The following is a 27,965-nucleotide window of genomic DNA, read 5'->3' on the forward strand; positions in this document are numbered from 1 at the left end:
GCAGCAACAGAGTTAGGATCAGTTCCTAGGACTGAGTTTTTCCTGTGTTATCTAGAGGATTCGGTCATGATGTGGACCCCTTGGATGTAGTCAGTAAACCATGTCTTATGTCCAGGACTACTCTGGGTACAGGGGTGGCAGCACGGCTGTCCCCTCTGAACGTGGCCCACTGGTGTACCGAGAAGCCCTAGAAGTACGGCAGGAGACCTTGGTTACCACTTGTGGTCCTAGCTGGTGAAAAAGCATCGTGACCATTGGAAGCTCTCCTAATGGAGATGGATGTCCTTGAGGAAGGACATCCGTCAGTCCAGGCGAGTGGCATAGCCCAGCCAGCGCTGGGTACAACACGGCTTAATGAAGCCAGTCTCTCCAGCTCTTACCCAGTTTTCAGGCTGCACTGCCGCGCGAAGCCCCGCGCCCTGCGATGGGCAGCAGTCTGCGGCTGCGGAGGTGGATGAGCTTCCGAGGCACTTCCCTTTGAAGTTGGGTCTCGTTGTACAATTCCGTGGTGTCCCTATACCTTGCAGCAGAGAGGTGGCATAGGGTGGTGTGGGCCACAGTGAGAGAACTCCTTTTGTTCCTGCGGGGTGTAACCCGGAGTCAAAAGCAGGATCCAAACCCCAGCCTGTGGCGGGCGTTAGGCTATGCCATGCCTCAGCTCAGCATCTGTGTTGGAAAGCAGGAGTTGCAGGGGCAACAAAAAAAGCTTTGCTTGCTCGGTTCTGCATGGCTTTTGGAATAGGATACAGGTCACTCCTAGCTGTCCAAAAGGCTTGCCTGAGGTCAGCACCTGCAGGGACGTGGCAGGCATTCTTGCTCTTGTAGGGCTGCCCTGGTTTGTATCTGCCCTCAGGTCGGAGGAACAGCCGTACTCTCGGCTCTTGCTTGTTCTCACTAATTCTGGGTTCCCTCTGTGCCAGGCCAGGAAAAAAAAAAAAGGTCTTTGCCCATTGTGCTGTGAAAGTGTGTGGTTTGTGCTCACTCTGGTTCCTTCTGGGATGAGTCCTCCAGCTGAAGGCCAAGTTGACTGGGACAGTCCCATGTGGGAGTTTAGATATGTTGTAATTTGGGTGGGGGGGGAGATTAGTAATGAGACTGAAATTATGAAATCGTGTGCTGTGGGGGTTGGCGCTGTGGACAGCCTCCCAGGGCACCTGGAGAGGTGGTGGTGTTACCAAACACAGAGTCCTGCTGCTTGTGAGCAGAACTTGTGGTTGCTGTGGATGAGTCTGAACCTAGTCAATCAAGGGCTGGTTGGAGGTGGAAAAGGGGATTTCTTTGGCCTGTTTTCTGCCACAATGACATCATGTGCACACGTCATTCTTGTCCAAGAGGAACACAGGGCCCCGTGTGGCTTAAAAAACATGGTATTGAATGAGAGGTGCTGTGTTGATGGCATATTGCTTTGCCCGTGGTGGTGCGGTTGGGTGGAAGATGCAGTAGATGTCACTGACAGAGCGACAACCTGCATGTGCCCAAAGGAGAGAAGGGAGAGACTCCACGGAACTAAACGCAGAGCCGATTGCCTGCTCTCGGGGGGCTTTGTGAACGCGTTCCTGCCCTTCTCTGCTGGAGAACGGCTTTCACTAGGGTGGCTGCTGCTCTGGAGCCCACAGTGGGAAGCCATGGTGGGCTCCTCCCTTCTCTGCCATATTCTTGGATAGGGCAGCTGGAGGGGTTGTGGTTGGGAGTGTCCAGGGGCTGCCGAGACACTTGGGTCTGTACAGCAGGGATTTGCCTCTGCGGCCGTCCTGGGGTGGCGGACGTGGGGGGGGGGGGTTGGCTGGAGTGGTGAGGGTCCATCCCCAGCTGGAGCTGGCCTTCCAGCACCTCGTTCCTCAGGAGAAGGTTAGGCTGGGCTCAGCTCCCAGGTCCTGGAGCCAGCCTTGTGCTTCCATTGTACGGCGATGACGTGTGCTCGCTGCTCCAGCGGTGGGGCTCCCCGGTGGGCCAGCAGCTGCTCGGGGTGGGGGCGCAGCACGTGCTTCTGGGCTCCCGGGGGACTTGGAGGTTGTTAAGTTTTTGGTAAGCATTGGCAAAAACCTGTGGTTGATTCAGGGTTTGAGTTTCTTTGTTTCCTGAAGTAAAAACTGCAGCCAGATGTATGGGACCAGAAGATTTGCGGTGTCCGGGTTTCTGAACCAACAAGGAGCTTTGCTTTATGTGCTGGGTACATGGTGAGGAACTGTGCCGTGGAAGGGCAGAAACGTGATGATTTAAACAGAAGCGTGTCCGGTTACTGCCAGATGAACAGACCAGGCAAAACTGCAGAATGCTCATAAAGCGCGTGCTTGCATTTCTGAAAATTGGATTTTCTAAAAATAGGTGAGGACAGGTAAGTTTGTGATGAGATGCTGCAACTCTTACATTACAGGGGTTTTTCCCTCCGCTATTTTTTTTCCCCTTTGAGAAAGGGAAAGTTTCATTTAGTAACAGTCCGTTCCTGTATTTCCTGATCACTGTGGTCTTTGGTGCCCAGTGCTGGAGGAGATTGCAGGATTCCTTTGTTGCCTGTGGCACGGCTGAATTGAAGGTACAAAGAGGAACTGTGGTGCTCTAATTAATCAGATTTAAATGCATGTCTTCCCATTTCAGCCATGCCTTTTCCAGCATTCGGGAGATTTTTCTGTTTTTTCTCTTAAATGAGCCTACTGAATATTGGTTTTAAATCCCCTGGAAGCTCAGTTCTGGCCACAGCTATGTGCCGTGGCAGCGGAGAAACCCAGATGGGAGCCAGGCCGGCTCACCCTCGCTCTGCAGCCGTGAGCAGACACGTGGAAGTGTCCCGGGGTGCCCAAGGCGCTGGCGGTGGTGTTACCTCCCCCTTTGAGCCGGCTTCCTAGTGTGAAGCTGGGATGACTTTTTTTCTGTATTTTGGTGTCTCAAGCTTACACACTGCCCATGGGGAAGGCTCAACAACTTGGAGTCTGTGTGTATTGATGTCTAAATGCACACGTGTGCACGGAGCAGATTCGGGAGGGGTTATATGGAACATGTCTGACATGGTTGATGTGTGTCTTTATTCTGTGAAGTGCTTAGTATGTTTACAAGCAGAATAAAAGATCAGCAGTGGGGTCCATGGACAAAGAGGGGGGTGTCAGTGCCTGCCGTGGAGCCTGTGCTTGGCCAGGGACTGCAGCGTGGTCCTAACCTCGCCCCTCTGTAATGCCACCAGGGCAAGGGGACTGGCAGTGTGTCTTGGTAGGGTAGGTGGAACCATTATTTTGCTTTTCAACATCTGTTTAAGGTTTTTAGGTACATAATTAAAAAAATATATATAGTTGTATTTGATGTGAGTTTCTTTTTCTCTTCTCCATGGTGCCTGCTGGCTGGCAGTGTGCTCTTCATCCATCGGGTTTTTTGGACTGGGCTGGTCACATCTTGTCCTGCAGGCACCCCACAGAGCGGCTGGGTCTGCCCATGAAGTGCGTGAGGAGTTGGGGAGACCACAGCGAACTGAAGGGCACAGGCAGCAGCGCGTGGCCTTCTGGACCTTGGCAAGGGGTGGGCGCTGGCGGCTGCCCTGCCTGGGGGGTGTGGGTCTGGCACCATCTTCAAAGCCTGTGGATGAAGGGTGAGGGTTTGAGAGCATCTTTCCTGCCTTCTCTTTTGAAGTAGTCTCGCAGCCACTCGTTTCTTGCTCAGAAGTGCTTGTTTAGTGTTCAGGAAGATGCTGATGAGAACGGTCCATCCCACTGTTCAGTACCGTTTGTGTGCCCAGGGCTTCTGCGCAATTGCTTTTCAGTCCGTGAATCTCAGTCCGTGCATCTCTCCTCTGCAGACTGTGCTTGGGGTCATGGCAGTGAGCTGCTTCATACAGGCTGAATCAATCACCTGTTGGCCCTCAATTATAGTGGGGAAAAATGTAATAGATGGAGACTAAACCAATGACACAACTTGGGGGGCATTTTTCCTTCAAATGCAGTAAAGGCTTTTGAAAAAAGGCATGGGTATGTGTGGTAATTCCTCGTTCATTCTAGGCTTTCACAGGAAGGGAACAAGATTGAAAAGAGTAACAAAATGTTTTGAAAAAGGTATTTCCAGTAACAATAGAAAAATAGGGAAAGAAATCAAAGCTGTTTTATTTCAGACCTTTCTGTGAAAGTTTAGACCATGCTCTACAGCTAGTAGCAATGAATCTAAAGTTTTAAGTTAGATGGGTGCTTAAATACTGCGGTGTTTTCCTGCCGTTTCCTCCATACTGTGTGCTGCACTCGCGTTGTTATTTAGTGTCTTGATGATGGCTTGAAAATATTGAGGCTTTATGAAGAACTGTCGTCTAGGTTATAATTTTATAACTGGTTGGTTTGTGGTTGGTAAAATGAATCATGTTGCTTTAAAAAGCTTCAGTCAAAATTACTTAATTTCTGTTCTTTGTTTTAATTATCTGGATAGCTTGCTCTTAGGAATTCTTTTTTTTCTGCTGAGTGTTTTTCACAGCATCGTGACATGCCTGCCTGTGCTACAGCTGAACCTTTGCGGTTCAGCCCCGCATTGCTGTGGAGAACGTGCTCTTGGCTTGTTCCCACGAGGGTCTGGCAGCTCAGGGCACAGAGGTCTCTGTACCCCCAGGCCCTCAGAAAGGGTGAGCTCTCAGTGGGAAGTCTGGCAGACAGCCGTTTGCCCGGGTGTCGCGCCGCACGCCTGGCTGGGCGCTCGCGCCTCGGGCAGAGCAAGAGGCACAGGCCGCGTCCCCCGCCGCGGGCGAGAGGGAGACCCCCCTTCCTGCGGGAGGGGAGGGTGTTGGCAGCCCTGGGACGTTTGCTGCCGGGGGGCCCTCGCTGCCTTGTACGTGCGGGGTAGGTTTTGGCGGCCGGGTTTGGTGGCACCCACGGGTGGCCCGTGGGCTTGACCCACTCAGCTCTGCCTTGGGTCTTGCCGAAGCCCACCTGGTCCTCAGCACCGGCGTCCCCGCGGTGCTGCGTTGTCCCTCACCACAGGCACCGCTGCCTGCGGCTGTGACTAAAACTACAGGGAGAAATGTTGTTGTGCAGGCTGTAATTGTGCTCTTCAGTTGTAGTGTTGAAGGCAAAGGGCTCTCTTACCCCCTTCTGTTCAAGCCAGTGCTACACTAATGTCTGAAGAACTGTCATTCGTGGTTTGTGACTTTTTTGTTACATTAAAGGTCTCGTTGTGTCATCTTTGAGCTTGGCTCTGTTAATATAATAACCAATTACTGTAACTTGATTTAAAGGGAAAAAATGCTCCTCGTAACATCATATGGTGCAGTTATGTGGCACCACTAAATCCGTGTGGCACCGCTAAATCCATTTCATCTTGATATTAAATACCTTCTCGGACGTTCTCTCTTGCTTCTCTCGTAAGTCAGTCTGATCTCAGCTTGGGTACCACTCACAGGAAGCTTTAGTAAAAATGTTTGTCGTTTTGGAAGAATTCAGTTTATCATTTTCTTTTCAAGACTCATCATCGTGCTAATTGTGTGCTGAAATGTACGTCCACCATACAGTATTACAAGGGATGGATGTAAGAGATATTGTGTAGAAATGTTATTTACATTTAATTTCTGATTTGAATTGCTTGATAGAAGGTAAACCTGCTGGTGAACAATGGAAATAAACTAATTGCTGTAAAGGAGATCTGTGCACACACTCTCAGTACCCAAATGAATTAAATTATAGTTTATGCTTTTGTAGAAATAGCATATTTATCTTGGAATACAGTGAGAATTAAATGGAAATTGCCACTAATTTCTGGGTAGGTGCGGGTACAGTCTCAGCACAAAACACTGAGCATCATCATGTGAAGGAAAATCCCCAAATGTGTGTTTTTGGTTTTCTCATTTAAATAGTAAAGTAACTTCCAGTGCAAAATATTCATAACATGCACCTGCCTGGCAATGTATGCTTATTGCTCTGTTTTAGAAAGAAATTAGAATGATGTCCAGCAAAAAATGTCTGCCTGCCCCCCTCCCCGACCCCACCACCCCATTTCCCTGTCCCTGGGCAGGAAGCTGCAGGTGCTGTTTTCACAAACTTTGTCAAGTGTGTTTTGGAGGAAAACACTTGTGTTTCTCTCGCTGTCACTCAGCACCCAGCGGGTTTGCTGGCTCTATCGGTTTCCAGCTGGGCAAATGCCCACGGTGGCTTTTGAGACAACTCACGGCTGCTGTGAGCCCCACGGAGGCTCCCCGAGAGCAGCCCCAGCTCTCGCTGGGATACGGGCTGTGCCGGGGCTCCTCCGGATTTGCATCTTCATGGTCTGGGTGAGGCAGCCCGAGAAGAACATTGGTCCTGTAGGTGAGAGTTACTGTGCCCTCGCTGTCGGGGAGAATAACAGTTTTGGTTGTGGTTTGCTGGTACTTTATCAGCAGGTGGGGAAGATGCAGGGCTCCCATGTCAACTTTGTGTCCCAAATGCTGTTGGGATTGTCCAGCTAGGTCAGGTGAAAAGGTTCCCTTTGTGGCTGGGAGTACCTGTCAGGACACAGTGTTGAACTGCTTCTCCCGAGAGGAGTCTTGGGCCTTGTTCTAGTCGGTGTCCTAGCGATGCAAGTCTCTGTGCTGTCCCCGTTTCTGCCACATTTCTCGTGCTAAAGCATGTAAAAATCAGCAGGCCGGCTGCCTGCCTGCTGCTGAAAGCTGCTGGCTTCGGTGCGTTTGCCAGGCACCACGTGTGTACCTGGTGCCTGGGGTTAAGGTGCTGGCATGATTCGTGCTTGCTTCTAAAAGCTGTGTGCTTTCAGGGAGATATAAATAAATTTACAGTTAATTAGTCAAGACTTAAAGCAAGTGCGAAATACTCCTGTGGGGCACAGATGTGGGGAAGTCACCGAGGCGAAGGGAAGGGGCACACCAAATGCTGAGGTGTGCTGCATTAACTGGCCTGCGCTGAAACAAGCCTGCCTTCAGCAAGGTTTTAAGCACACCTTGTGTAATTGCTCGTGTTCCTCCAGTCATTGCTAGCCTGACCCTTTGAAAACGCCTCTGTTTCAGTGTGCTTTTCTGTGTGGGCGTGATAACATCCAGTAACCAGTACTGACGCGTCAGCCGGTTCTCCAGCAGTGTGGCTTGTACGTGGGAATACAAGGGAGATGTTCCCCCCGATCCCCTCATCCCTGTAAATAGCACGTGTGATTTTTGCTATTTGTGTCTAAAGTGTAAAACCCTTTGACAGGACCTATTTAATTTCTTTGCAAAAACATAGTTTAAAGTGGATGGTCCCCTGGCAAAGAAGAAACTGGCAGTCAGTGTCTGGACTGTGACACACTTTTCCTGAGAGGCATGCAGCGTTTGTGGTTTGTGCAGTGAGGTTGTCCTTGCGGTTTTGTTGTTATGCAAGGAGATCTTGTTTGATTCGATATGGCAAACTTCATGGTAATAATTAAACTTCAGCTCTGTTAAACAGTTTGAGCTTTACTCAAAGGCACAGGAGCAAGCAGGTTATAATCTGCAGAAATGATGCAAAATAACTTCTCTTATGCCTTAGTCATCCTTCTGCCTCTGTTTAACTTCAGAAGCTTGAAACACTTGGCCCAATACCAGCCATAGCATGCACAAAACTCTGGTAGTCCATTTGCTTTGTCCTTCTGCCAGGATCCACCAAAACACTGGGATAATGTCCATGGAAATGCCTGAAAGAGGTTATGCAGCATGTACAGAAAGCTCTCTGAGCATGACCAGATGTTATTGCACACCACCAAAACGGTGTTTCACCACCTGTAACTCAGCGTGGAGGGTCAGCCTCCCGGGGCCTGAGCATCTAGGGTATGGCGATACAGGAGTTAACTGGGGGCTCTCCCAGATCGTGTCCCAGGCAGCATTCTGTTATATTGATCGCGAGGCCTATCTTGTTCAGTGGTGAATGAGTTGAACGTTCAGCGTACACATTTCTCAGAATTTGGTGAGAGAAGTGAAAAAGTGATATTTTTTTTTTTCTATTACCAACAGTGAAGTAGCCTTATTTCTGTGGCTGACTGGGAAGCAGAGAGCAGCCATATATGGGCTAAAACTCTCTGAAGAATGTGCAGTAAATAGATAGTTCAGAAGAAGGCTCTGCGGGGTCTCACGAGCGCAGCGGTTTGGGAGGGAGAGGAGTCTATTTCCAGCTCAAGGAACTGTTAACGCCACAGGACTTGTTTATTTAATGTGGAGGAGAGACTAAGAGGAGTAACTTCTTAAAGTAATGAATTCTCTCTCTGGAAAAGAGCGTAGCAGTGTAGTTGGGGTCACAGACTAAAGGCGTTGCCTTTCTATGGGGAATCGGTGTGTGTTTTGGTAAGGTTTGGTCTGGGGGAAGGCCGGTGGCTGTTTAGCGTGTGGACCCCCTTGTGCCCGCTGACCCCCTCGGTGGCACGGCGGAAGGAGCCCGTGCCACCCCTGGTTTGGCTGGTGGGGGGTGGGCACTGTGCCCCCGGCTCCTTTTGAGAGCTCCAGGAGCCGCCTCTGCCCCGTGCCGGAGCGGTGGGCGGCAGCACCGGGCGGCAGAGGCGTGAGTGCCCGGCGCACCCTGCGGCATGGGGCTCTGTCGCGGAGACGGCTCTGCTCGGGAGTCGCTCCCGGGCTTGGAGGTCAGCTGCAAGACTGCAGGTTGCCTGTTTTGCTCCCTTCCTGTGGCCACAGAAATCAGGGACATTGTGGGGTGAGATGCCCACCCTCGTGCTCCGAAACCGAGAAGTGTTCCTGGATGTAGCGGCTGTGCTCCAGATGTGCGTTGCTGGCAACACCTGGAAGGGAAGACGGCAGCCTGACGAGGGCAAGGAGGGCAGTAGCCGGGCAGTAGCCGGGCAGCTCAGGACGGTGACCCTTGGGAGGTGTGCAGCAGTAGCCCAGCTGGGAGCTGCCCTGGGGCTGGACCCAGAAACGCCAGACATCTGGAAGACCGCGCTCTTGCAGGACGTGCTCTGTCAGACTGCGGGGAAGTCTGACTGCAGGCGGGACCCAAGTGCCCTGGACAGCGCTGGTGGCCTTGAGAGCGCTTCGGGTGGAGGGAGGGGGAGTGGGGCCTCCCCGCCTCGTGTCCCGTGTGTGGGCATCGTGAGCGGGTCCTCAGCCGCCTTCGGCAGGGCCCCTCTGCGGGCGATCCGCGCTTCCCTTCCTCTGGCTTTCTAGAAACCCTCCCCAGAAAGGTAACAAATGGGGGGAACTGCCGCTGGCAGAGGTCTTGGAGAGGCTTAGACCGGCCCTGGTGGCTTCCTGCTGTAGTAGTTGTCACTGTGAAAAGAATTATTTGTATGTGCCTTAGTGCATGGGATGTACTAGTGGGTGGAAAGTAAGGACATCCAAGAGGAAGTAAGAAAATTAATGTGCTTTCAAAAATTTCCCTGTAGGCTTTTTTCTCTTTGAATTAAAGTTTTAGACAAAAGTAGTCAAAGGTATTTCTGTAGGAATGTCTGTTAGTAACTTTCACCATTTATTTTTTTGAATCTAGATCATCGACAAGGAGATTAATCCCTTTGTGGACAAGTGGGAAGAAGAAGGACAGTTCCCAGCACATAAAATATTTAAAACCCTGGGACAGGCTGGATTCCTTGGTGTGGATAAGCCAACAGGTAGGAGAGTGTGTAACTCCCGAGCGGTGATGTTGATGGCGATAGACTCATTACATTACCTCGAAGTCGCTTTTGCCTCAGATCAAAACATGGTTCAGAATTCAGGCAAAGTTTACTTGTATTCCTCAGTCACGGGTGTGCTGGCTACCAGCTGTGCAAATACAGAAAATGATGTTGCTGAGGGCTCGAGTTGAAACTCTCCCAAATATAAGTGCTAAAAACCTGTGTGACTGTTACTTTAAAGTCAGCAAAAATAATGTCACTTCAATTTTCACAAACAGTCTGTATAATGACTTTTATGGATCCGGACACGTGGAATAATCTCAGTTTTCGTTAAAGAAACCACAGTTTGAAGGCATTGAAAGTGTTGTAAGATTTGGCCTGTTTTGCTTCCTTAACCTGTGACCTCTGCATTGCTGTGTCTTATTCTGTCTCGCCATTCAGAGGATGAGGTTTGTGTGGGTTTTAGGCCGTTATGTCCTCGACTGTCTTTAAAATGCACTATTCCAGCCCACAGAAGTGTGTACAGAGCAAGAAGCTGATGATGCACAGAGCAAGGACAGAGCAAGCTTCATGTGTACGTAGGTGTGTTAGTGAGGGGGAAAGGCAAGAAGTCCAGAGGAGCAGGGGGTATTTCTGCCTTGCAGCTAAAATACGTGTTCCCCTAGGTGTTTTGTTTGTGTGCCAATATACACTCGTGTTCTTTTCGAATGCTACTGTCATGTGTTCCCGTCAGAATTCTCTGTGGTTTTCCCCCCTGTTTTCTTATTTGTGGTTAAAAAGTTTGAACAAAAGCAAGTCTGCACAGGCAAACCTTGAGCAACTGTGGTGAGTTCGGGGCAGCCCGAAGTGACAGCGTTTGCACAGTTAAGTGCAGATAATCGTCTGTATGGAGCCCTCGCCCGGCCTTAGCGGTACCACGCCGCATCATTAGGGTGCTGAGGGGCAGGGTTTGAACATCGGAACAAATGATGTCCTCTTACCACTTTGAGAGGGAATATGTCCTCTTGAAATGAACTTTCATATTACCCATTCCAGCACGGAAAGTTTTCTCTCTAGCTGTTCAGCTGTTGGAGCTTGCAGAGCTGTTTAGCTGCGATTGTCTGACAAATCCAATTAGGTCTGAGCTGGTATTTCTTCACAAAAACGCTGACAGTTTGAGATTATACTTAAGATCTAATTAAAGGACAAATGGGATTACTGGGGGAGGGAGAAAACCACCTCTTCCTTCTGCTGTTATTGTTGGATAGGCAGGTTTGAGATGTCTTGGTGGGGTCTCCTTCACGCTGCTGATAGTCACGTGGGTTGTAACAACAGTGCGTTGCATTGCTGGCGGGTTACAGCCCTGTCATGTTGTCCTCTTCACCTCTGGCTGCACAGAGACCTCGGCTGGGGCAAGGAGCCTCAGTGCTGAGTGTGCTGAGCATAAAATGTTGTGGAGGTGGGAACTCTGCATAATGCTCACAAAACAGCTGGGGGCTGCCTTGGCAGCATCCAGTTGTGCAGCAGGACGTCGCCAGGTCCAGCTCTGCTCGGTGGTGCTGTGATGCCATCGGGTATGTCCTGCAAGCCCTGAGACTTTCTCTTGGTGGCAAGTGAAGCAGCCAGGTGTGTGATGGTGCGGTCCCGACAGCAGGGCTTTGGCACGGCCCAGACTCTATCTGCTGCTCTTCCACAAAGTGCTTGTGTTGGCTGTATGATTAGCGTGTACTGGTAGTAGTAACTATAAATACAACAGAGATACCTTTTACACTGTGCTCAGCCACTTCTGTTCTTTAACCGCTGTGTGCGGGGGAAGAGAGGTCTTAAGAGATTTGAGGAAGCCAAGAGCAGCTGGGAGTTCTGGAGGTGTGTTGGGGGAGGTCTGGCGGAGAGCGGCTCAATGGATCTGAGCAGAGCAATTGTGACAGCTGCCTGAGTAACAACCTGCCCTACTTTCTCTTTCCATCACGGACCAAATTCATGATTTCCATGTTGTATCCCTTCAAACCCAGATCATAAAGCATTCTTTTTCAAGACTCCACATTTTTAGTTAATTCACTTCAGTAGCAGCGGCAGTTTTGAAATACAAGTTTTTCTGAATTTGTTTTCCAAGGTCATTCTGTCAAGTACAGTTTTTTTTCCCCCCATAAAATTAATTTTGAAGCTTTCTGATTGGGCAGAAACGGGTCACAAACTTGTTTTGCTTAGATAGAAGGAAACATCTGTTGGAACGCAGATTTATTGAAACTGGACTCTTTCCTGTGTAAACACCTTTCCCTTTATGAACAATGAGCTGCTTAATGGGAGTCAGGCTTTTAAAAAAGCGTGCCTTATGTGGTCCCTTATCATTGGAGGCTTTCTCTGTGTGGAGAGCTGATTTGGGGCACTGTTTGTGTTGCAAAGGCTACATCAGTTCCCACCATATGCAGTTGTGGGCCACAAACTTGTCAAGGCTTTTCTGTGTATTTTTTCAGTTGTTTACGATTGTGGTGAATATTGGCTGTAGTGCAGTAGTTCAGGTTGTTGGCTGGAGGGGTCCTGCGAACACAGTGGGCAAGGCCCAGCCATGCACCCATAACTGGGGAGTCCTTGAGGTGGTCAGTGGCTTTAACTTCCTACGCTGTCCAGTCAGTCCTCTGCCAGAGGAAGATTCTTCTCTTTGAACCATTTCTCTGCACTGGTATTTTTTACACAACCCAAAACCAACGTGTGCACTGTTTTCCTGTGGAAGAAGTATGTGTTGTTCTGTCATATCAGGAAATTCTTCCTAGTAGTGAAATATGTGCTGAAAAAGTGAACACTATTTATGCATAAAAGTGTCTTTTTGCTCTGTCCAAGATGGGTTTTACAGAATCACTCAATTCAGCCTGAAATATTTAGTTTGGGGGTGGGGGAAACCCCAAACCAACATCTCTGTATAGCTGTTATTCTTCACTTAGGTTTACTGTGTGTTTCTCCTCAAATTATAAAGTTTTTGGACTATGGAGGTGCTGACAGTCCCAAAACTAGGGGCAGAAAATAGTATATTTTATAGGGTGGGCAGCAAAAGTATTTTGCGCAGGCTTGGCAGGTGGCCATTGCCTGTTTTGCGAAGGGAAGTGGGTAAGACAAAGTCTTGGGAGAGTTCTGTGCACAGATGAGATGCTGCAGTAAAAGCTGAAAAGATCCATGTGGTCACTTGTGATCAGATGATTGGCAAATCAAAGCCTTGGCTGTTGCTATGTTTCGGGTGTGTTGCCAGAGACAGGCTCAGAACGTAGTGTTATGTGCCTGTGTGTGCTGATGCAGGCGGGTAAAAGCTGTTGTTGTCTGCTGCTGGGAGAGTACCGGGACCCTCCCGTGAAGGCTCGGGGACAGCAGAGGAGAGGAGAGAAAGGTTTGTGAGAGGGCAGCGTCTGCTGCCCTGCACGCTCCCGTGGCACCCCCGTGAGACGTGAGCAGTAGCGGTGCCCGCGCTGGGTACTTGGTCAGCGCTGTCGCTGGCGGTCCTGCGGGAGCGGCCAGCAGGATGCGTTGGCATGCAGAGAGCGTGGACAGCTGTGCCAGTAGTGCCCTTCGCTCGTTCCTGTCAGACGCCTGGCAGCGCACTTGCACAACTGTGCTCTTAAATACATCGGGAAACTGTGTGGTAGGACTTGTCCGTGGATGGGAAAGCACGGTTTTGCACTGCCTCCCGCCGTGCTGGTGGGACAAGTGCTGCAGAGGGGGCAGGGGAGAGTAGTAAGCAGTACGTTCTTGTCCCTCGAGACAGATAAGCGCCCGATGAAAGAAAACAAATGTTTCGAATGATGGATTGCACTGCAATTGGACAACGATGCAATCTCCTCCCTGAAGAAAGCCGGCTTATTGCGAGTGTCTGTTGAATGGGGGAATGTAGCTCTAGACTATCCTCTGGGGTTAATGCTGGTGTTTCCTTCACAAGTATAAATTTCTCTGGTAGGATGAGACCTTAGGAGAGTTTGGTAGTGGAGAGTCACTTGGAAAGAGAGTGTGTGCCGTTGTTTGGTTTGGTTTTTTGTCACTTTCCCTTTCTGTAATACTAAACCTTATTGTTATATGGAATGAGCATCAATATGGAGTGAGCAAAAGAAGGACCTTGCAGGAGCAGTGAATTCTGTCATGAGAAAAGGGCTTTGTAGTTCAGGTAAAACAAGGGTTTATGGCCTCCAAGAGTAACTGAAACAAGCTTTCCCAGGTGTACCTGTGGATGGAAGCTGGAAGGTAGGTGTTTGGCAGAGGAGAATTCATTTGCTGAAAACCGTTTCTGTGTGGCAGGAGCGGACCAGCTGCAGTGCCTGTGCTTGGCTCAGCAGACTTGAGCGTAGCCAGCCGAACCAATTGCTTGATCCTCTCTCTTCCTGAGGAGCGCAGTAGTAGTTAGTTAATAGTTGTCGTGCTCTAAAAGTTTGAGAGAAGTCATTGTGCCACATTTTAAGGTACCAATGAGCTGGTAACTCAGCACTCTGAAATGTTTACCAGCTATGAGACGCCTGGTTTGTAATCAAGAAATAACCTCGATAAGCCTCTAAAAACCAGTAGACTGAAATTAGTCACTGCTTTGAGTCAAGTGGATGGCAAAGATAGTGATGGATGGCAGTGGTTTGGAGACCTCCATCAGATAAGTATAAGAAATTTCAGGTGCTTATCTGACCTTAATTTGGTGGATTGGATTGAAATTCAGGAAAACAGGTTTTTGTATGTGTAGATACAGGTTCTGTGTGGATGAGACTTTTTATTTTTTCCCTCCCCTCTGTGAAGTGCTGATAATTCAAGCCCTGTCTAGCGTCTTGCTGGTGCGGGATGAAATGCAATTGAAAATGGTACGGAGGAGATGGTTTGTTTGCTGCACTTCAGATGAGCAGATATTTCTGATCAGACCAGGAAACAGGCACTTCAGTTCATCTTTGGTTTTTCTTTACTTTGCACGTGACTTGAAGAATAAAGCTCTCGTGTTTCCATGGCTGGTGGGTGCAGCAGTCCCTGTGGGAATGGCTTGTTCAGCTGTCAACAGCAGTTTTGTGGGAACACCCAGCAAAGAACAGACTTGCTGAAGGACAGTGAGTCTTTGTTGAAGAGATTATCTTCTCTTAAGTGTGTTGTTGATAGAGGGATCGGATTAGTTCCTGGGGTTCTGCTTTTGTACTTCAGATAAGGCAAATCCTCACACTTGTGACTTGCAATGCAGGACACAGCAGTAACTCCTCCAGTTCAGGTATGTGTATACCAGCACTTAGGGGCAGATTAGGAGTTTCTGAAATCTGGTACCTGAACCTCTGGTAGCTGCAGGTCATGCCAAAACGGTATTGAGAAAGGAAGGAGGCATTTTTAATTCCTGGAAGAAGTCGAAGTGTCTAACTGGGAGCAGATGATCAGCTCTGTAATACAGCGACGTGCTGGAGCTCCTGGTGCTCACTTCTCCCGTGGCACACCTGCTGTGCCAAACCTGCTCCTGCGTGTCACAGGCTTTGCACAGAGTGACCGATCCACGTGGAGTCTTGAAGCTGACTGGGAGCGCGCTGTCTCTGGCTGTAGCGAAGGGACAGTCACAGCCAGCTGTCCCTGTTCCACCTCTGTTCCTCACGGTGTGCAGGGTTGTGCTCCAGGTGGTGCAGGAGGGTCCGTCCTTCTCTCTTGTACCTGATTTGAGGTTGGCCATGTTCCAACTTGAGTGCTTGGTATGAGGCTTGTTAATGGAGTTTCAGGGTTGCACAAAACTGTCTGTTTGCATACCAAGTGTAGGTCTGGGGGAGCACTGTCCAGAAGTGAAGATGGACAAGCCAGAGAGGGAAAGTAAAGATACAGCTGTGATGATGTTGGAAGGTCACACTGAAATGGCGTCAGTGAGAACCTTGGTTTCCAAAATCCCACTTGTGGTTATCTACTGCCTAACTGGTTCTGTCTCTTATTTTTTTATGTTCTAATACTTCAAGACTAATCTCATCCCTAGCTAGAGTTTTCACTTCTCCCCACTGCTGAAGTTGCAACAATAATCACTTTCTTCTACTAAAAAAGTGGGAAGAGGGCCTGCATACTGCTCTGAAGTCTGAATCGGGAGCCCAGTCTAACCTGTGAGAGAGAACTAATTTGACAAGCTGGCGCTGAAATGGGCCAAAAGCCAGGTGGCATTTCTCGACCTAATGTTGTGATGAAACACTGGAAGAAGCAGTCAAGACTCAGTAGTATCTTGTGATCTTTTATTTGGAGGTCAGCCTGTTTCAGAAGCTGTGGACTAAATGCTCTTAGATAGTCAAATACTTGAATTAGCTTTTGTGACTTCTGTGTTTTATCCTTCTGTGGGGTGTGCTCTTGTTTGTGTTTCCTCCTGTTCCTGTGCTTCTGAGGTCTCTGTGTATAACTTTGGTTTGAATTTCCTTCAGTTTTGTAGAAAATTGCTGGGTTTGTCTCTTGACAAAGCATGGGCCAATGAGTGAGCTTATACTAAAATAACCTTGGTATTATAAGTCTCTTTGGAACAAGACTGTTACATGTCAATTAGTCTCGAAAGTTTGATGCTAGATTCTTGACATCTGTCATATACCCAGGCGGCATAATGGGAGAGCTTTCTGAAAGGTATGAAGGCACTTCTTGCACTTGAGGCGTGTTGGCACACCAAGTGGGAAGGGTGTGGGAAAAGCCCCTGTGGAACGTAGGCTCGATGTGCTTTTACCGACTTGCTTTTTCATTATTAACTGCTGGGAGTGAAGTCTGACTTCTTTCTTGGGGCTGAAATGGGGAAAATATTGTGAAATAGTCATTCTGAGGTTGAGATGGTGATGGGGGGGAATCTCTGAAGAGCTGTTGACTTGTCAGCACTTGCTGATCCCGTAGGTCAGTAACCAGATGACAACCTTTTGAATGACACCTGGCTTGGAGAGAGGGTTACCAAGACCGCAGGAAGGCTGTGTTGTTCCTGGCTATGTGTTTCTGTCCCCAACGTTTGAGCAAGGGAAGAAGCTGGTGTCCAGCCTGCGCAAACCAGAACACGTGTAGCTGAGCAAGGAGTGAGGAAAGAAAGATAAATGTGTTTCGTTTCGGTTCTCCTGATCTGTCTAACACTTCTAATCCCTAGTGACCCAGTTCATGCAACATCATGAGCATCATTAATAACCTAATCCCTGGAGATCTTGCCTAAACCCTTAGTCACGCCAGCATCTCGAAGGAAGTTGAGGTCCCCGTGCCAGTGAAGTGCCCTTTCGTGCAGGTGGAAGATGGCTCTCGGCAGCGTGTCCCTCTCTGCCAGGCGGCCAGCGCTGCAGCCGCCCGTGAGCCTTGTCGCTGCCCTGGCAGCACAACTGCGGGGCTTCCCCTGCTGCCAGCTGCCCCCTGGGGAGAGCGCCTGTCCTTTCGGCACTTGTCCCGGGAGGGGGGGACGGGCGAAGGCGAGGGCCCAGCACGTGTGAGCCCGCACGTGACGGGCAGCCTGCTCGCGGGGTCGGTGATGCCTGCCACGCTCGGTAACCGTGTGCTACGTGGTGGTAAAAAAGGTCAGGGAGGGACAGCAACAGGAGGAATTTAGCTCCTTGGGGCTTGATACTTAGATAAGGTGAGGGCTGGCCATTTGTGGCTTTCTCGTCTGGTGGACTGGAACAAGCGAGTTTTGAGGTAAAGGCGCAGAGAACTGAAGTTGCAGGTTTTTAGTCGTGCTGAGTTGTGTGCAATAGGTATCACCGTTTCACAGCGAACCTGGAAGTTAACTGTATTCAGTTGTGTGACACGGGGCTCGTGTTTGTACTGCTTTTAGCTCTGCTGGGGTTTCACTGTTGGCCCTCATGTGATACCGATGCATGTTGGAGACTGCCTGATACCTTCTCGTAGGTGAAGTGGGAAGTGGGAAAAAAAAAAAAAAATCGGGTTTGTTCCAAAATACTTCTAAAGTCTGTTAAACTGGTCTGAGAAATAGTTGGAGCCTACACTCTGGTGTGTTGGTGCAACCATGCTGAAAGCCTTTTGTAGGTTTGGCCTAAGTAACACAGGGATTGTGGCCAGTCTGAACAGTTGATCTGTGTACCCCAGTTTCTTGGTTGATTAGGAAATGTTAAAAACATGCAAATTTGTTTTTGAAGTGAAGGTATGTGGGAGGCAGGAGTGAGTGATTTAAAACCAAAACCTGTTCTTTGGACTGGACAATCTCACCCATGCAAGACATGTGTCTGGCTCGTGTGTGGGGAGGCAAGGGGGTGTGTGGTGCCATCGGAGCCTGCCCTGCGTTAGTTACCGTGTGCTTCGCTGCTGTCGGGGTTCTGTGGGGTCTCAAGGGGGTGTGCAGGCTGAGCTGGAGCTGAGGCGTGTGCGGCTGCTCTGTCCAGATGCAGTGCCTACCCCGTAGGGGAAGTAAGAGCCTGTCCTACACAGCACTTTGCAGTCACGCTTATCACTACGTATACATTACAAATTTATATATTGCAGCAAAGCACGTTTCGTTTTGTACATATATTTGTATATACAGAGAAGGAGTTTCTGCTGATTTTTTTTTGTTTGTTTTTAAACCTCTCTAAAACTTTAACAAAACAAATATCCATCTAGTCAGCCTGGCTAAATGCTGCCTGGTTGTTTGGTTTTAATGTATTTCAAAGGCCTGTCCCGGTTCTCTGTGCAAGTTCACATGTCAAACCTTACGCTGTAAAATAACACAGCTGGAGCCCGGTGCTGAGCCCGGAGCACTGCTCGGGAGAGCTGCTGCGGCTGGGAGCCTTTCTGCCGTGGGGACTCGGCTGCTTTTTCTGTCCAAGGGTTGCCGCTGCCGCGGGGTTTGCCGGTGGGAGAGCTGCTTGGAGGTGCTCGGAGGGGTGTGCCCCACATCCGAGCGTGGAAACCCACGCCTGGTAAGAGATCTGCGTTAGTGCCCCGCACGGGCGGTTCCCCTGAGCAGGGGGTGGCCCTCGGGTCGCGGAGCTGGGTCTGGGGAGCTCTGTGCCCCCGAGGCACCTTCCTGACCCCGCAGCGCGGGCGGCCGTGGGCTGCTTGTCCTGGTTGTCCTTGGGGCACTTCAGTTCTCAGCTGAGCAGGCTGCTTCTGGGTCTCTGGCTGTTTCACTCACAGGGGCAGACAAAAGTGATAAATGTAATATTTTAAGTGCTCAAGAATGTATGGGCTGACTATTCGCAGATACTCACCAGTCCTGATAAACATTCTGCCCCAGGTTCACTTTTTCCATCATTTTTTAATCCCTCCAGAGGAATCGTGTCACTTTGTGTCTCTGTTGGGTGAAAAAGGAGCTGTAAATGAGCGTGCAAACCCACACCACTGTGGGCGTTATCCATACCATCTCCCTCCAGGCTCAGACATCCTCGCACACGTACAGCAGGGGAGGTGCACGGGCTCCGCTGCTCCCGTGCCACTGTTGCAAGCAGCAGTGTCCTGCTGCCCAGCATCGTTCTGAAATTTGTTGGCAATTGCTCAGTTTCCTAACACTTCCCAGGAGCTGAGGGGTTCAGTGGTGCCTCGGGGCTGGCAGTCTCCCAGGGGGCGGCCAGGGCCTTGGACCTACCAGAAGGAAGTTGTCTGTCTGTCTGACCTCCAAGCTTTCCGTCCCAGCTAGTGCTCAGGGTTCTTGCCTGACGCATAAAATTATTTAATCTAGAGTCTTCTGCCCACCACTAAATGAGTAGTCATTATTTTGACGTATTTTCCTGTGAATAAGGATTATTCATGGGTCCGAGTTTTTGCAATTAGGTTCATCACCCGGCACCTAGACGCTATAAATGGGCTGCCAAGCAGTCACCTTCTCCCCAAAGTGTTCAGATGTACGCTTGGCGGTGGTGCTTCGAGAAAATAAGACTTGAGAGTGCCCTTTGAAGGAAGAAATAAATCTAGAGTGCAAGTTTATCCAGTCTTTTTGAATCTATCAAAAAATAAATATTTTGACTTTTTCTCATGGACAGCACATTCCTGGCAGTTGACAGGGTTGAGCAGAAAAGCTGGTGCTGCTCGGCCTGTCGGCTGCTCCTCAAGCCTCTGACCGTGCTGCAGAAGATACCTTGAGCCCTTTTATTTAGATACATGCTTAAATGTGTTCAGTGTCTGGTCTTATTGCTTTGGTGCTGAAGGGACGTGGCTGCGGTTGCCACTTGATACCATGTACCTGCACTTCAGCTGTGTTCTCCGCTCTAACCTGTAATGTCCACGGAGGACAGCACAGATTTTTGTTCCCTGCAAACTGTGATCCAGTAGAGAGGGGGCATGGATAGGACACAATGAATTGATAGCTATTTTTTCTTTGAATGAAAATCAAGGAAACGATTTGATTTGTGCTTGAGTTTTTCATGGTTTTTTCTTCTTTGTGCACCTCCTGGGACCAAAAAACAGTATAAGCCCAAGTGCCTTTTGAAGCTGCTGAGGGATTGGTTTGTGTGGTTTAGGGGTTCTGGTTTGGCTTGGTGTTTTGTTGGTTGTTTTTTTTAAGCCTTGCTTAGGTGAGATGCTTCTCTGCAGACTAGCATCGCCGTGCTGGAAGGCTGGTGTAGCAGTCGGAGGGGGTTTGTTTGTGGCGCAGAGCTCATCCCTCGCTGGAAACGCAGGCGGTTAACGTGGGGGCAGAGCGGCTGGGGTGGGGCTGCAGCCCCCGCGGGGGACGGGTGTGCAGCGCGGGGCCAAGCCGAAGGGTGGGAAGATGCCACGAGGCCGCGGGCAGCGCTGCCGGCCCTCGGGGTGCAGGGAGCACCGAGCAGGACTGCGGGGGCGGGCGGGCTGGGCAGGGCTCGCCCCAGCACCGTGGTGCCGGTGGAGTCCGAGCGGCTGCCCCCGTTGTTCTGCCACTGACCTCGTTGGTGGAGACCTGGAGAGGAGGCTGTCAGAAATTGATTGGGGAGTGGGCATGGGACAAGGTGGTGTGAGGATTTGTTTAACGTGTTTATTCCAGGTGTGTTTGGTTTTGTGCTGTCATTTCAAAGCCATGATCATCTGGAGGCCATACAGCTTCACCTGTGTGAGGAGGAGAAAACAAACCGTGGGAGAAGTGTGTCAGTTAAAGGTGAAAAGGAAGGCTGATTTAAAACTTGGTGGGTTTTTAAATTATTTTTTCCTTCTGTCCACTCAAGAAACCCTTTAAATACCTTAATCTTTTAGATTTTTTTCAGTAACATAAAGAGCTTGGAGCCTTTGTGGAATGCAGAGAGTTAAGTGTTTGAAGTGTTGTCCAAGGACAGTGTGATAAGGAAAGTGGTCTCCTAAACAGCAGTTGTACATAGACTGACACTTAATACCACTCTTCTGTTTTACAGAATTAGTTCTGAAATCGGACTTCAGGGTCAGGTTTTTCTTTGTTTTGTTTCTCAGGCAGATGCCTGGGGGACCCCTTGGGACAGACAAGCTGTTCCCTGCAGGACAGCGGTATTTCCTGAAGAACATGCCGGTTTGTTACCTGCCTTCGGGGGAGCCAGGTAGAGCTGGTTCCTCGGTCATCTCTAGTGCAGTAGCTGTTGTTTCCCCATGAACCTGCTCCCTGGTCTTGTCTGCCCTGGGAAATGCCTTCAGTGCTGGGGGCAGGAGCCGGGAACCCAGCATGGCTCTGGAGGAGGGCAGGGAGGGGTCTTGCCCAGGACCTTTGGAGCGCCATGACCTGTGTACGTGCACTCTCCGTGAGCCAGGGAGGCTGGCAGAAAATGTGCACTTCCCCACAACTCAAGCACTTACAGGTTAGCTTCGCTTGTACAGCTGAATGGGGAAACAACGGGTGGAATTAGTGGAAAATTTCCTTGAATGCGTATCACAGGGGCAGGTATTTGAGTTTTTTATGGCATCGTTAAATGGTTTAAAAATCTCTGAAGGTGAATTTAGTCAGCATTCCTTCTGCTTCCTATTCTGTACGTCAGGAAATGAGTGAGACTGTTATGCTCACCCTCGCTTTATTATTTAAGAACTGGGGTCTCGGTGGAGTGGAAGATCAATGAGTAATAAGGCTGCTGAAAGGAGGAATTTTTTTTCCTTTTTACATTATGTATAACCTGTGAAGCTCCATCCTGCAGAAATCACGAGGAGCAAAGTTTAATAGGAATGCAGAAGCTATTTTGTACTTCTGTAGCTAGTTACATCCACAGTGACTTCAGGGAGAGTGGCTGTATTCCTGATCGGCTGTGTTCCTGATCATCAGCTCCTGGCTCAGCTGGCGGATACACCCTTTCGTGGCTGGTTGGGCTGTGGCCTCGCCTGGCGTGAGTGAAATAGCATGTAGGGGGATGGGAGCCTCGGTCCCAGCAAGAGGCTGTAGTTTTATGCCAGAAATCTGGATTCTCTGGTGATGTTAGTACTCCTCTGGGCTGAGATGTGGTGTAGGATGTTGGTCACATCAGCCTGCCCAAGAGCAGAGTTCACCTTCGGCTACGGCAGATGCTGCTCAGGGGTGGTTTGTGCCCCTCCCGGTGGGGTGTAGTGCTGCGCTGAGATGCAGGGTGCAGCCCTGCTGCTTCGGCTGGACAGTGTGGGTACCACTGGGTAGGCGGGGGGGATGGCACGTGGCCCTGAAGAGCTCGGAAGAAGGTCCAGTTTTCTTGACTGAAATGTTTCTCTCTACCTGTTGACCCATGGGGAGCTTTGCAGCTGCAGGACTGTGATGGAAAGGGTTGAGTGCTCTTACCCCCTCGAGAGCTCTGTGGTGTGAGCCCCATCCGAGGCCGGGCTCACACGGGCACCCCACCAGAGCCCTCTCCACGTGCTGGTGGAGCACCGGAGGGAAGGGGACATCCAGCTGCAGTCGGTTGGTCCAGAGCTGCTCAGGGTTCAGGTGGAGCGCAGCAGAGCCAGGGCTTGTGTGGGAAGAACGTCATCTCCTGGGGAACTACTTCGAGCAGGAAAGGGTTTGCTCCAGGCTCAGTTTTGTCAGGAATGAAAAGCTCAAGTAATTAAAAAAAAATTAAAAAAAACCCCCCACAACCAAAAACCAACAAAACCAAACAAAACCCCACCAAAACCAACCAAAAATCCACAATGGATACTGCAGCTTTTGAGGATCCTCCCCCAGCCCAGGAGAGAAAGCTTTTAGTTTTTGTACTTCCCTCCTCCACGTATTGAATGGTTGTGATCACATTTTTCGCAGGCCGTTACTACCCGTATTTGTTTTCTAAACCTTACCAGTTGTTTTCAGCCACCCCTGTCTGCTCGTTTTCCCACTGAGCCTCTTACCTCTTTCTTCTTGCATTTTTTCCCCTCTTAAGAGGATTCAGGTGGGTCCTTGTGTTGCTTCTCTAACAACTGTTATTTGTTGTTTCTTCTGTTTTAACTTACTTTGGAAGGACTGTGGGTAATAAAAATATTTGGTGAAAAACTGAATTCTGAGTGTAAGAGAGGCGTGGAAATCATCTCTTATGGTCAGATATTCTTGGCATTACTAAAGACCTTAAGGTCCTGAAGGCTGCGAAAATTGAGGCTTTTTTATCTACTTGCTGTGAATTTATTCTTCAAAGCCAGTGCCATTTAAGAGAAATTTGGATAGATGGACTTTACTTTGTGGGGAATGCTTATTAAAGAGTGAATTGCCTTTTTTTTCCTTCCTTCAGCTAGTAACATGCTGTGTTTTCTTTACCTGGTCTCTTGCTTGTTCTTGTGCAATAACCTTTTATATTCCAAAATAAAACTCCTGAAATAGATAATATCCTACTCCTTCGTCATTCTGACGGGGATTTGCTTTCCAAGTCTCTCTCCTCATAGCTGAGCAGTTCAGGCTAAATCCTGGTGTTGTGGAAGTCCATGTTTACAAAACAAAAAACCTCTGAATCCATTTTAATAGCTTTTCGGGGGCTTTGTTTATTTGTTTTAGGGAGAATACTGAAGGCTTTTCCCTTTTTCTGCTAAGGGAAGCAGCATGCCAGCAACTTGCTCTTCTGTAGCTGATGGAATGAAGCTGTTCGCTGAGCCTGTCGCTCGCAGCGAGTCAGGAAATTCTTTCCAGTGTGTCCAGATGCTTCCTGTGCACAGGGCTGGTGTCATACTTGGCACGTGATTTAAAAAAAGACATAAAATCAGTCAGACTTTATTTTGTATTTGGCCAGGTCCTTTGGCACCGTGGAGGGAGAGAGAGGCTTGCTGGCTGGACGGTGTCACTATGCTTGGGGTGGTTTGGAAGAACAAAAAGGGACTGTGTAGAATGTAATCACTTTTTTAGGTGTTGAAAGCCCCATGGCGCTCTGCTCCGTGCCAGCTGTAGGCTGTCCCCCCGAGGCTACGGGCTGACTCCTGTTCCGCCCGTGCGGGGTGCTGCGCGGCCGAAAGGTGCGGCAGCTGGAGCTGGTGGCGGGGCTGCCTTTCGGAGGGGGTGGATAAGATGTTGGCATCTGTGGGCTCTGTGGGTTTGAGCCGACCACGATGCATCCTCTGACCCCTCTGCAGGCTGTGGTGTTCTCTTGGCGTGCCACTGCGTGGAAAAGGGGTGTAGACCGCACGTCCTGGCTGGTGCTCGTAAAACCTGTGGGCGGGTGGACCTGTAGGAGAAAGCATGATGGATCTGCTGCCTTTGGACAGGTCTCCCCTGGACTCCCAGTCACCATGCGAATGAGGAGTCCAGATAAACCAGATTCTCTTGAGAGTAAAAGCCGTTTCCTGTGCTTTCTCCTTATCTCCTTCCAAGCCATGTTGGGAATCCCGTCCTCTGTCTCTGCCCAGGTCGCAGCTGGATGTCATCAAGGAGGATGTGGAGTGAGGAGAATACAAGAGGAAGCAAATGCCAGGAGCAGAATTCTTTAAGTAGGAATCACTTCAACAGGAAACCATCTGCTCCTTTCGGCAAACGTGCTTTGTAACGCTTTTCAAGATGCTAATTTCATTTTATTCCAGGTTTGCATTTATCTATTCCAGGTTTGCATTTATCTCTCGGTACTGAGAATCCAGTTCCTTCTCTCCTAGAAGAGATGTGTATTGTGGTCTTGGAAAACTTTGTTGTTTCTGATCGTCAACTTTGAGTCAGCAGCAGATCTTTAATGTACAAAACCAGGTGTTGGGGTTCTGCTGGGTGGTACTTCTAACACTGAAGGAGCCCTCGGTTTTGGAGGTGCCACTGAACATTCCTGTGCAAACTGATGTGCACAAGAACCGACCCACTGCGCTATGTAACCCCAATGTGACTCCAGGAATCCAGAGTTGCACCCATCCGTAGTGGATCAGAATCTGGCTGTTTCACAGCTTCTGTGGTGCTGCCTGCTAAGTTGGGGAAAGGCCAGTTTTCTGCTTGGAAACAAGAGAAACAAAGAGTGAAACAAAATGAATCGGTCTTTCTCTGAGCTAAACTTCAAGCAGTTTAGCTGTGTGTCTGAAACAGAAAGCACGCAAATGCAGAGAATTCCAAAATCTTCCAACTCTGACCTTGCTTTAACAGGTTTTAATTGCTTCCAGGTTTAAGGCAAGTGACTTTAAAACAATCTAAGATTCCAAATCTAAAAATAGGAGATTATTAATGTTGAAGACTTTTACCATGGCAGTGACCATTATCTGGATCTATAGCATAGTGTGGTTTCTGCAAGGGAAAGCGTGGAGCAAAGTGGAGGGGTGTTGACATGCTGTGTTGTGCCTTGTGCCTTCATGATGGGGAGTCAGGAGATGGCATCAGATCTTCTGTCCTGCGTTCGAGCTGTCTAGGGCTCATGCTGAGCGCTGCGGATGTGGCTGCTGTGTGGCTTTAAAATGTTTTGCCTGGATTTGGGTAGATTTGTGTGTGGCCCTTGGAGTGCTGTGGATCGTCTTCCACTGGGTTTAGGGAGGAAGAACTGGATAGAGAGTGGGTGTGCTGACATGGCTGGTGTTTGGGGGGGCAAACCTGCCCCCTTGGCTGCCGCTGTAATGAAGGGTGCAGAGACCCTCCAGCAGAACTTTGGGTGTCGTGGTGCGGAGATGGAGCAGCACCTGTGAAGGGTGGTCAGCTCTAACGTGAGCTGCCATCATCCCCGTCGCTCTCCATTGAATGAAAGTGCTCATAGCGCTTAAGGGGAAAAATTAATTGTTAGGTTAAAATTATTTTCCCTTCCTCTCAGGATTTTATTGACTCAATGGGTAGTAGTGAGCTGTATTCTCTAAATGCCTCCACATGCTGAATGATCTCATTTTCCATGTGGGAGTACAGCATAAACTTCAGAACACAAAAGATTGCATGAAAAGGTGGCATTAATTATACAAAATTACCATCAGAAGGCAGATTGTTACAGAGGACACTTTTTTGACATTGTGAAACAGCTTTTCATTTAAGTTTAATCTGACAACACTCAGAAATAACCACAAAGCTCTGCTGTTTAATTCCTGGCAGGAGAATATCTTTAAAGTTAGTTATTGAAGCATACTAACAGTTGGGGGGGGGGGGGGAAGGAATTTAAATCTAAGTTCTGGTGAATAATGATGAAGTACTTAATTGAAATCAGTAGGTTTTAGTCATAACATAGCTCGCTGAGAAAAGGTGAAATGGAACAATACCCAAATTCTTCTGAGGGTCCCAAATATCTCCTAGCTGTGAAGTAGTTATGTCATAGACATGCAAATGTAAACGTAAGCTTGCAAAAAAAAAAAAAAAAGGGTTGACAGTTGGTTGATGCATTGTTTAAAAAGAAAGAGGAAAATTAGTACAGCAGGTAAGAGAAGTCAAGGGTTACCGTAGCAGGCAGGCACCAATCTGTCTGTGGCCGCAGTCGCAGGACACAGGAGAGCAAACGCTGGCGAGGTGAGGGTCGTGCTTTGGGGCGGCACAAGCCCTTGCAGGATTCCTTTTATCTCTGCTCGTGCCAGAGAAATACTGGCTTGTTTTTGAAGGCAGAAAAGCAACCCAAGAGCCACGCTCGCAGGGTTATGATGGAAACCCTCCTCTGGCCGTAACTGCTTTTGCTCGTGTGTGGAGGCCACCGCCGGGGCAGGGCCCGTGGTGCTGGGGGGCGGTGGGTGCTGCGGGAGGAGGCTTCCCGCCGGGGCGGCAACGCGGCGGTGGCAAAGGCAGCCTGGGGCAGAGCCAGGAACCGGACCCTGCTTTGGCGGGCTGGGTGGCTGCGGTGAACACGGGGAAACTCCTGATCAGGGTGGTCTGCGTCTGCTGTCAGGCAATCTTGGGGAATTACTGGAGTCCAAGACTTGAAAGACCCCAGCAGAGGAGCCATGCGGAGAAGCTCTTCCCTCCAGCTTACCTGCTCAGCTTCCCCTGTTTGTGTCTGTGGTGGTTTTCAGTCAAGTTATTTTTGTTGTGCGAGTGCTTAATCTCAGAAACGCGGGGCATGTTTTTAAAACATTAAAAAAAGCTCTTGCTGCTCGGACAACGGGCTGTGAAATCACTTGGCAGGGATGTTTTTATTTCGGCTGACCCTGGAGGATCTGAAGGATACCACAAATGCGTTTTTAATGGTCAGCTGCAATTTTACTCATAAGTAATAAATTGCAACCAATCGGAGCATCATTTAGGGTGAAAGACAGCTCAGTGATCATGAAGTCACTCCAAAGTGCAGGGCCAGATGAACATACCCATGTTGAACATAGGCTTTGAACTTGTGTTTGTGAGGATGGGCAATGAAAAGCAGAATCAAAGCATTGCTGTATTTTTTTTGAGATGTGTCACAGCCTGCTGCGTGGAGGGGACAGGCTGGAGGGATCGCAGTTAAGCCCTGTGGAGGGCACACGTCAGCGCTGTGTCTTGCTCTCGCAGCAGGGCTTTAAACACTGGGGCTGCTGGGTGAGACTGGGGTGATGGAACAGGCCGTCCCTGCTGATAACCTGGGCCTTTCGTCTGCTTGGGGCCGAATGTCGCCTCTGTTTGAATCCCCTCTGTGCAAGAGAAGCTGCCGAAGGCCTGAGCGTTGGTTATTGTCGCGTTCCGGTTGAACATCAGCGAGAGCTGGGCACGTCTTTGCAGTTTGAGTTGTTTGAAAACTGAGCTCGTAACGAGGAAGAGGAGGCGATGTGACGCGTGTGCCGCCTCTCTGTGGACTTCTTGGCGCGCCTTGCCTCGCGGGGCTCCAGCGGGGCCTCCACGCTGCCCTGGGCCGTAGCCGCGGGGTGCGGAGCCCTGAGGCGCGCAGGGTGGCGAGAGCGGAGCACCCGGAGCTCTGCCTGTCGGACGGGATTTCTCTGGACGCGATGACAAAAGATACCGCCACCTGATTCTTTTGCCTTTGCTGGGCGGCCGGGCAGAGCAATGATCATCACTGCTGCCATAAATATTTATGGAAAAAATTGCCTCCCACCTTTGGCTTTGGCTGATGTTTTTTTAATCCTGTTTCTCTGCTGCTTGTCAGATTACCCAGCTGATTCATTTTTCATCATATAGGCTCCTCACTCTGTGCTTCTGGGCTACTGTGATATTGCATATACTCAGGTTATTGTGAGAAAAATGATTGTGCTGGTTTTGGAGGAGTGCTTTTTTACTGTATATTGTGCACACTGGTAATAGAGCGTTTCTGTATTGCTTTGAGATGGTATGGTACTATTGTCAAATATATCCTTTTTTCCTACATCATTTACACAGCAATGAAGCTTTTTTTCATGGGTTAGAAAAGGTTTCACTGGTTTGCTTTTTCTAAGAAGAT

The 27,965-nt window shown here is 49.4% G+C and overlaps 1 protein-coding gene across 1 annotated transcript in view; it reads left to right on the forward strand.

Moving 5' to 3' along the window:
• LOC104344909 (putative acyl-CoA dehydrogenase 6) overlaps positions 1 to 27,965 on the forward strand; it is a 77,859-nt gene that overhangs the window by 5,750 nt on the left and 44,144 nt on the right. Inside the window, exon 2 of the mRNA XM_086468419.1 lies at positions 9,387 to 9,507. Within this exon, the coding sequence (XP_086324545.1) occupies positions 9,387 to 9,507 (121 nt within the window). The remainder of the gene's footprint in view (positions 1 to 9,386; positions 9,508 to 27,965) is intronic.

Source organism: Leptosomus discolor, chromosome 7, assembly GCF_034619465.1.
Source record: "Leptosomus discolor isolate bLepDis1 chromosome 7, bLepDis1.hap2, whole genome shotgun sequence".
NCBI classification, from domain to species: Eukaryota; Metazoa; Chordata; class Aves; order Leptosomiformes; family Leptosomidae; genus Leptosomus; species Leptosomus discolor.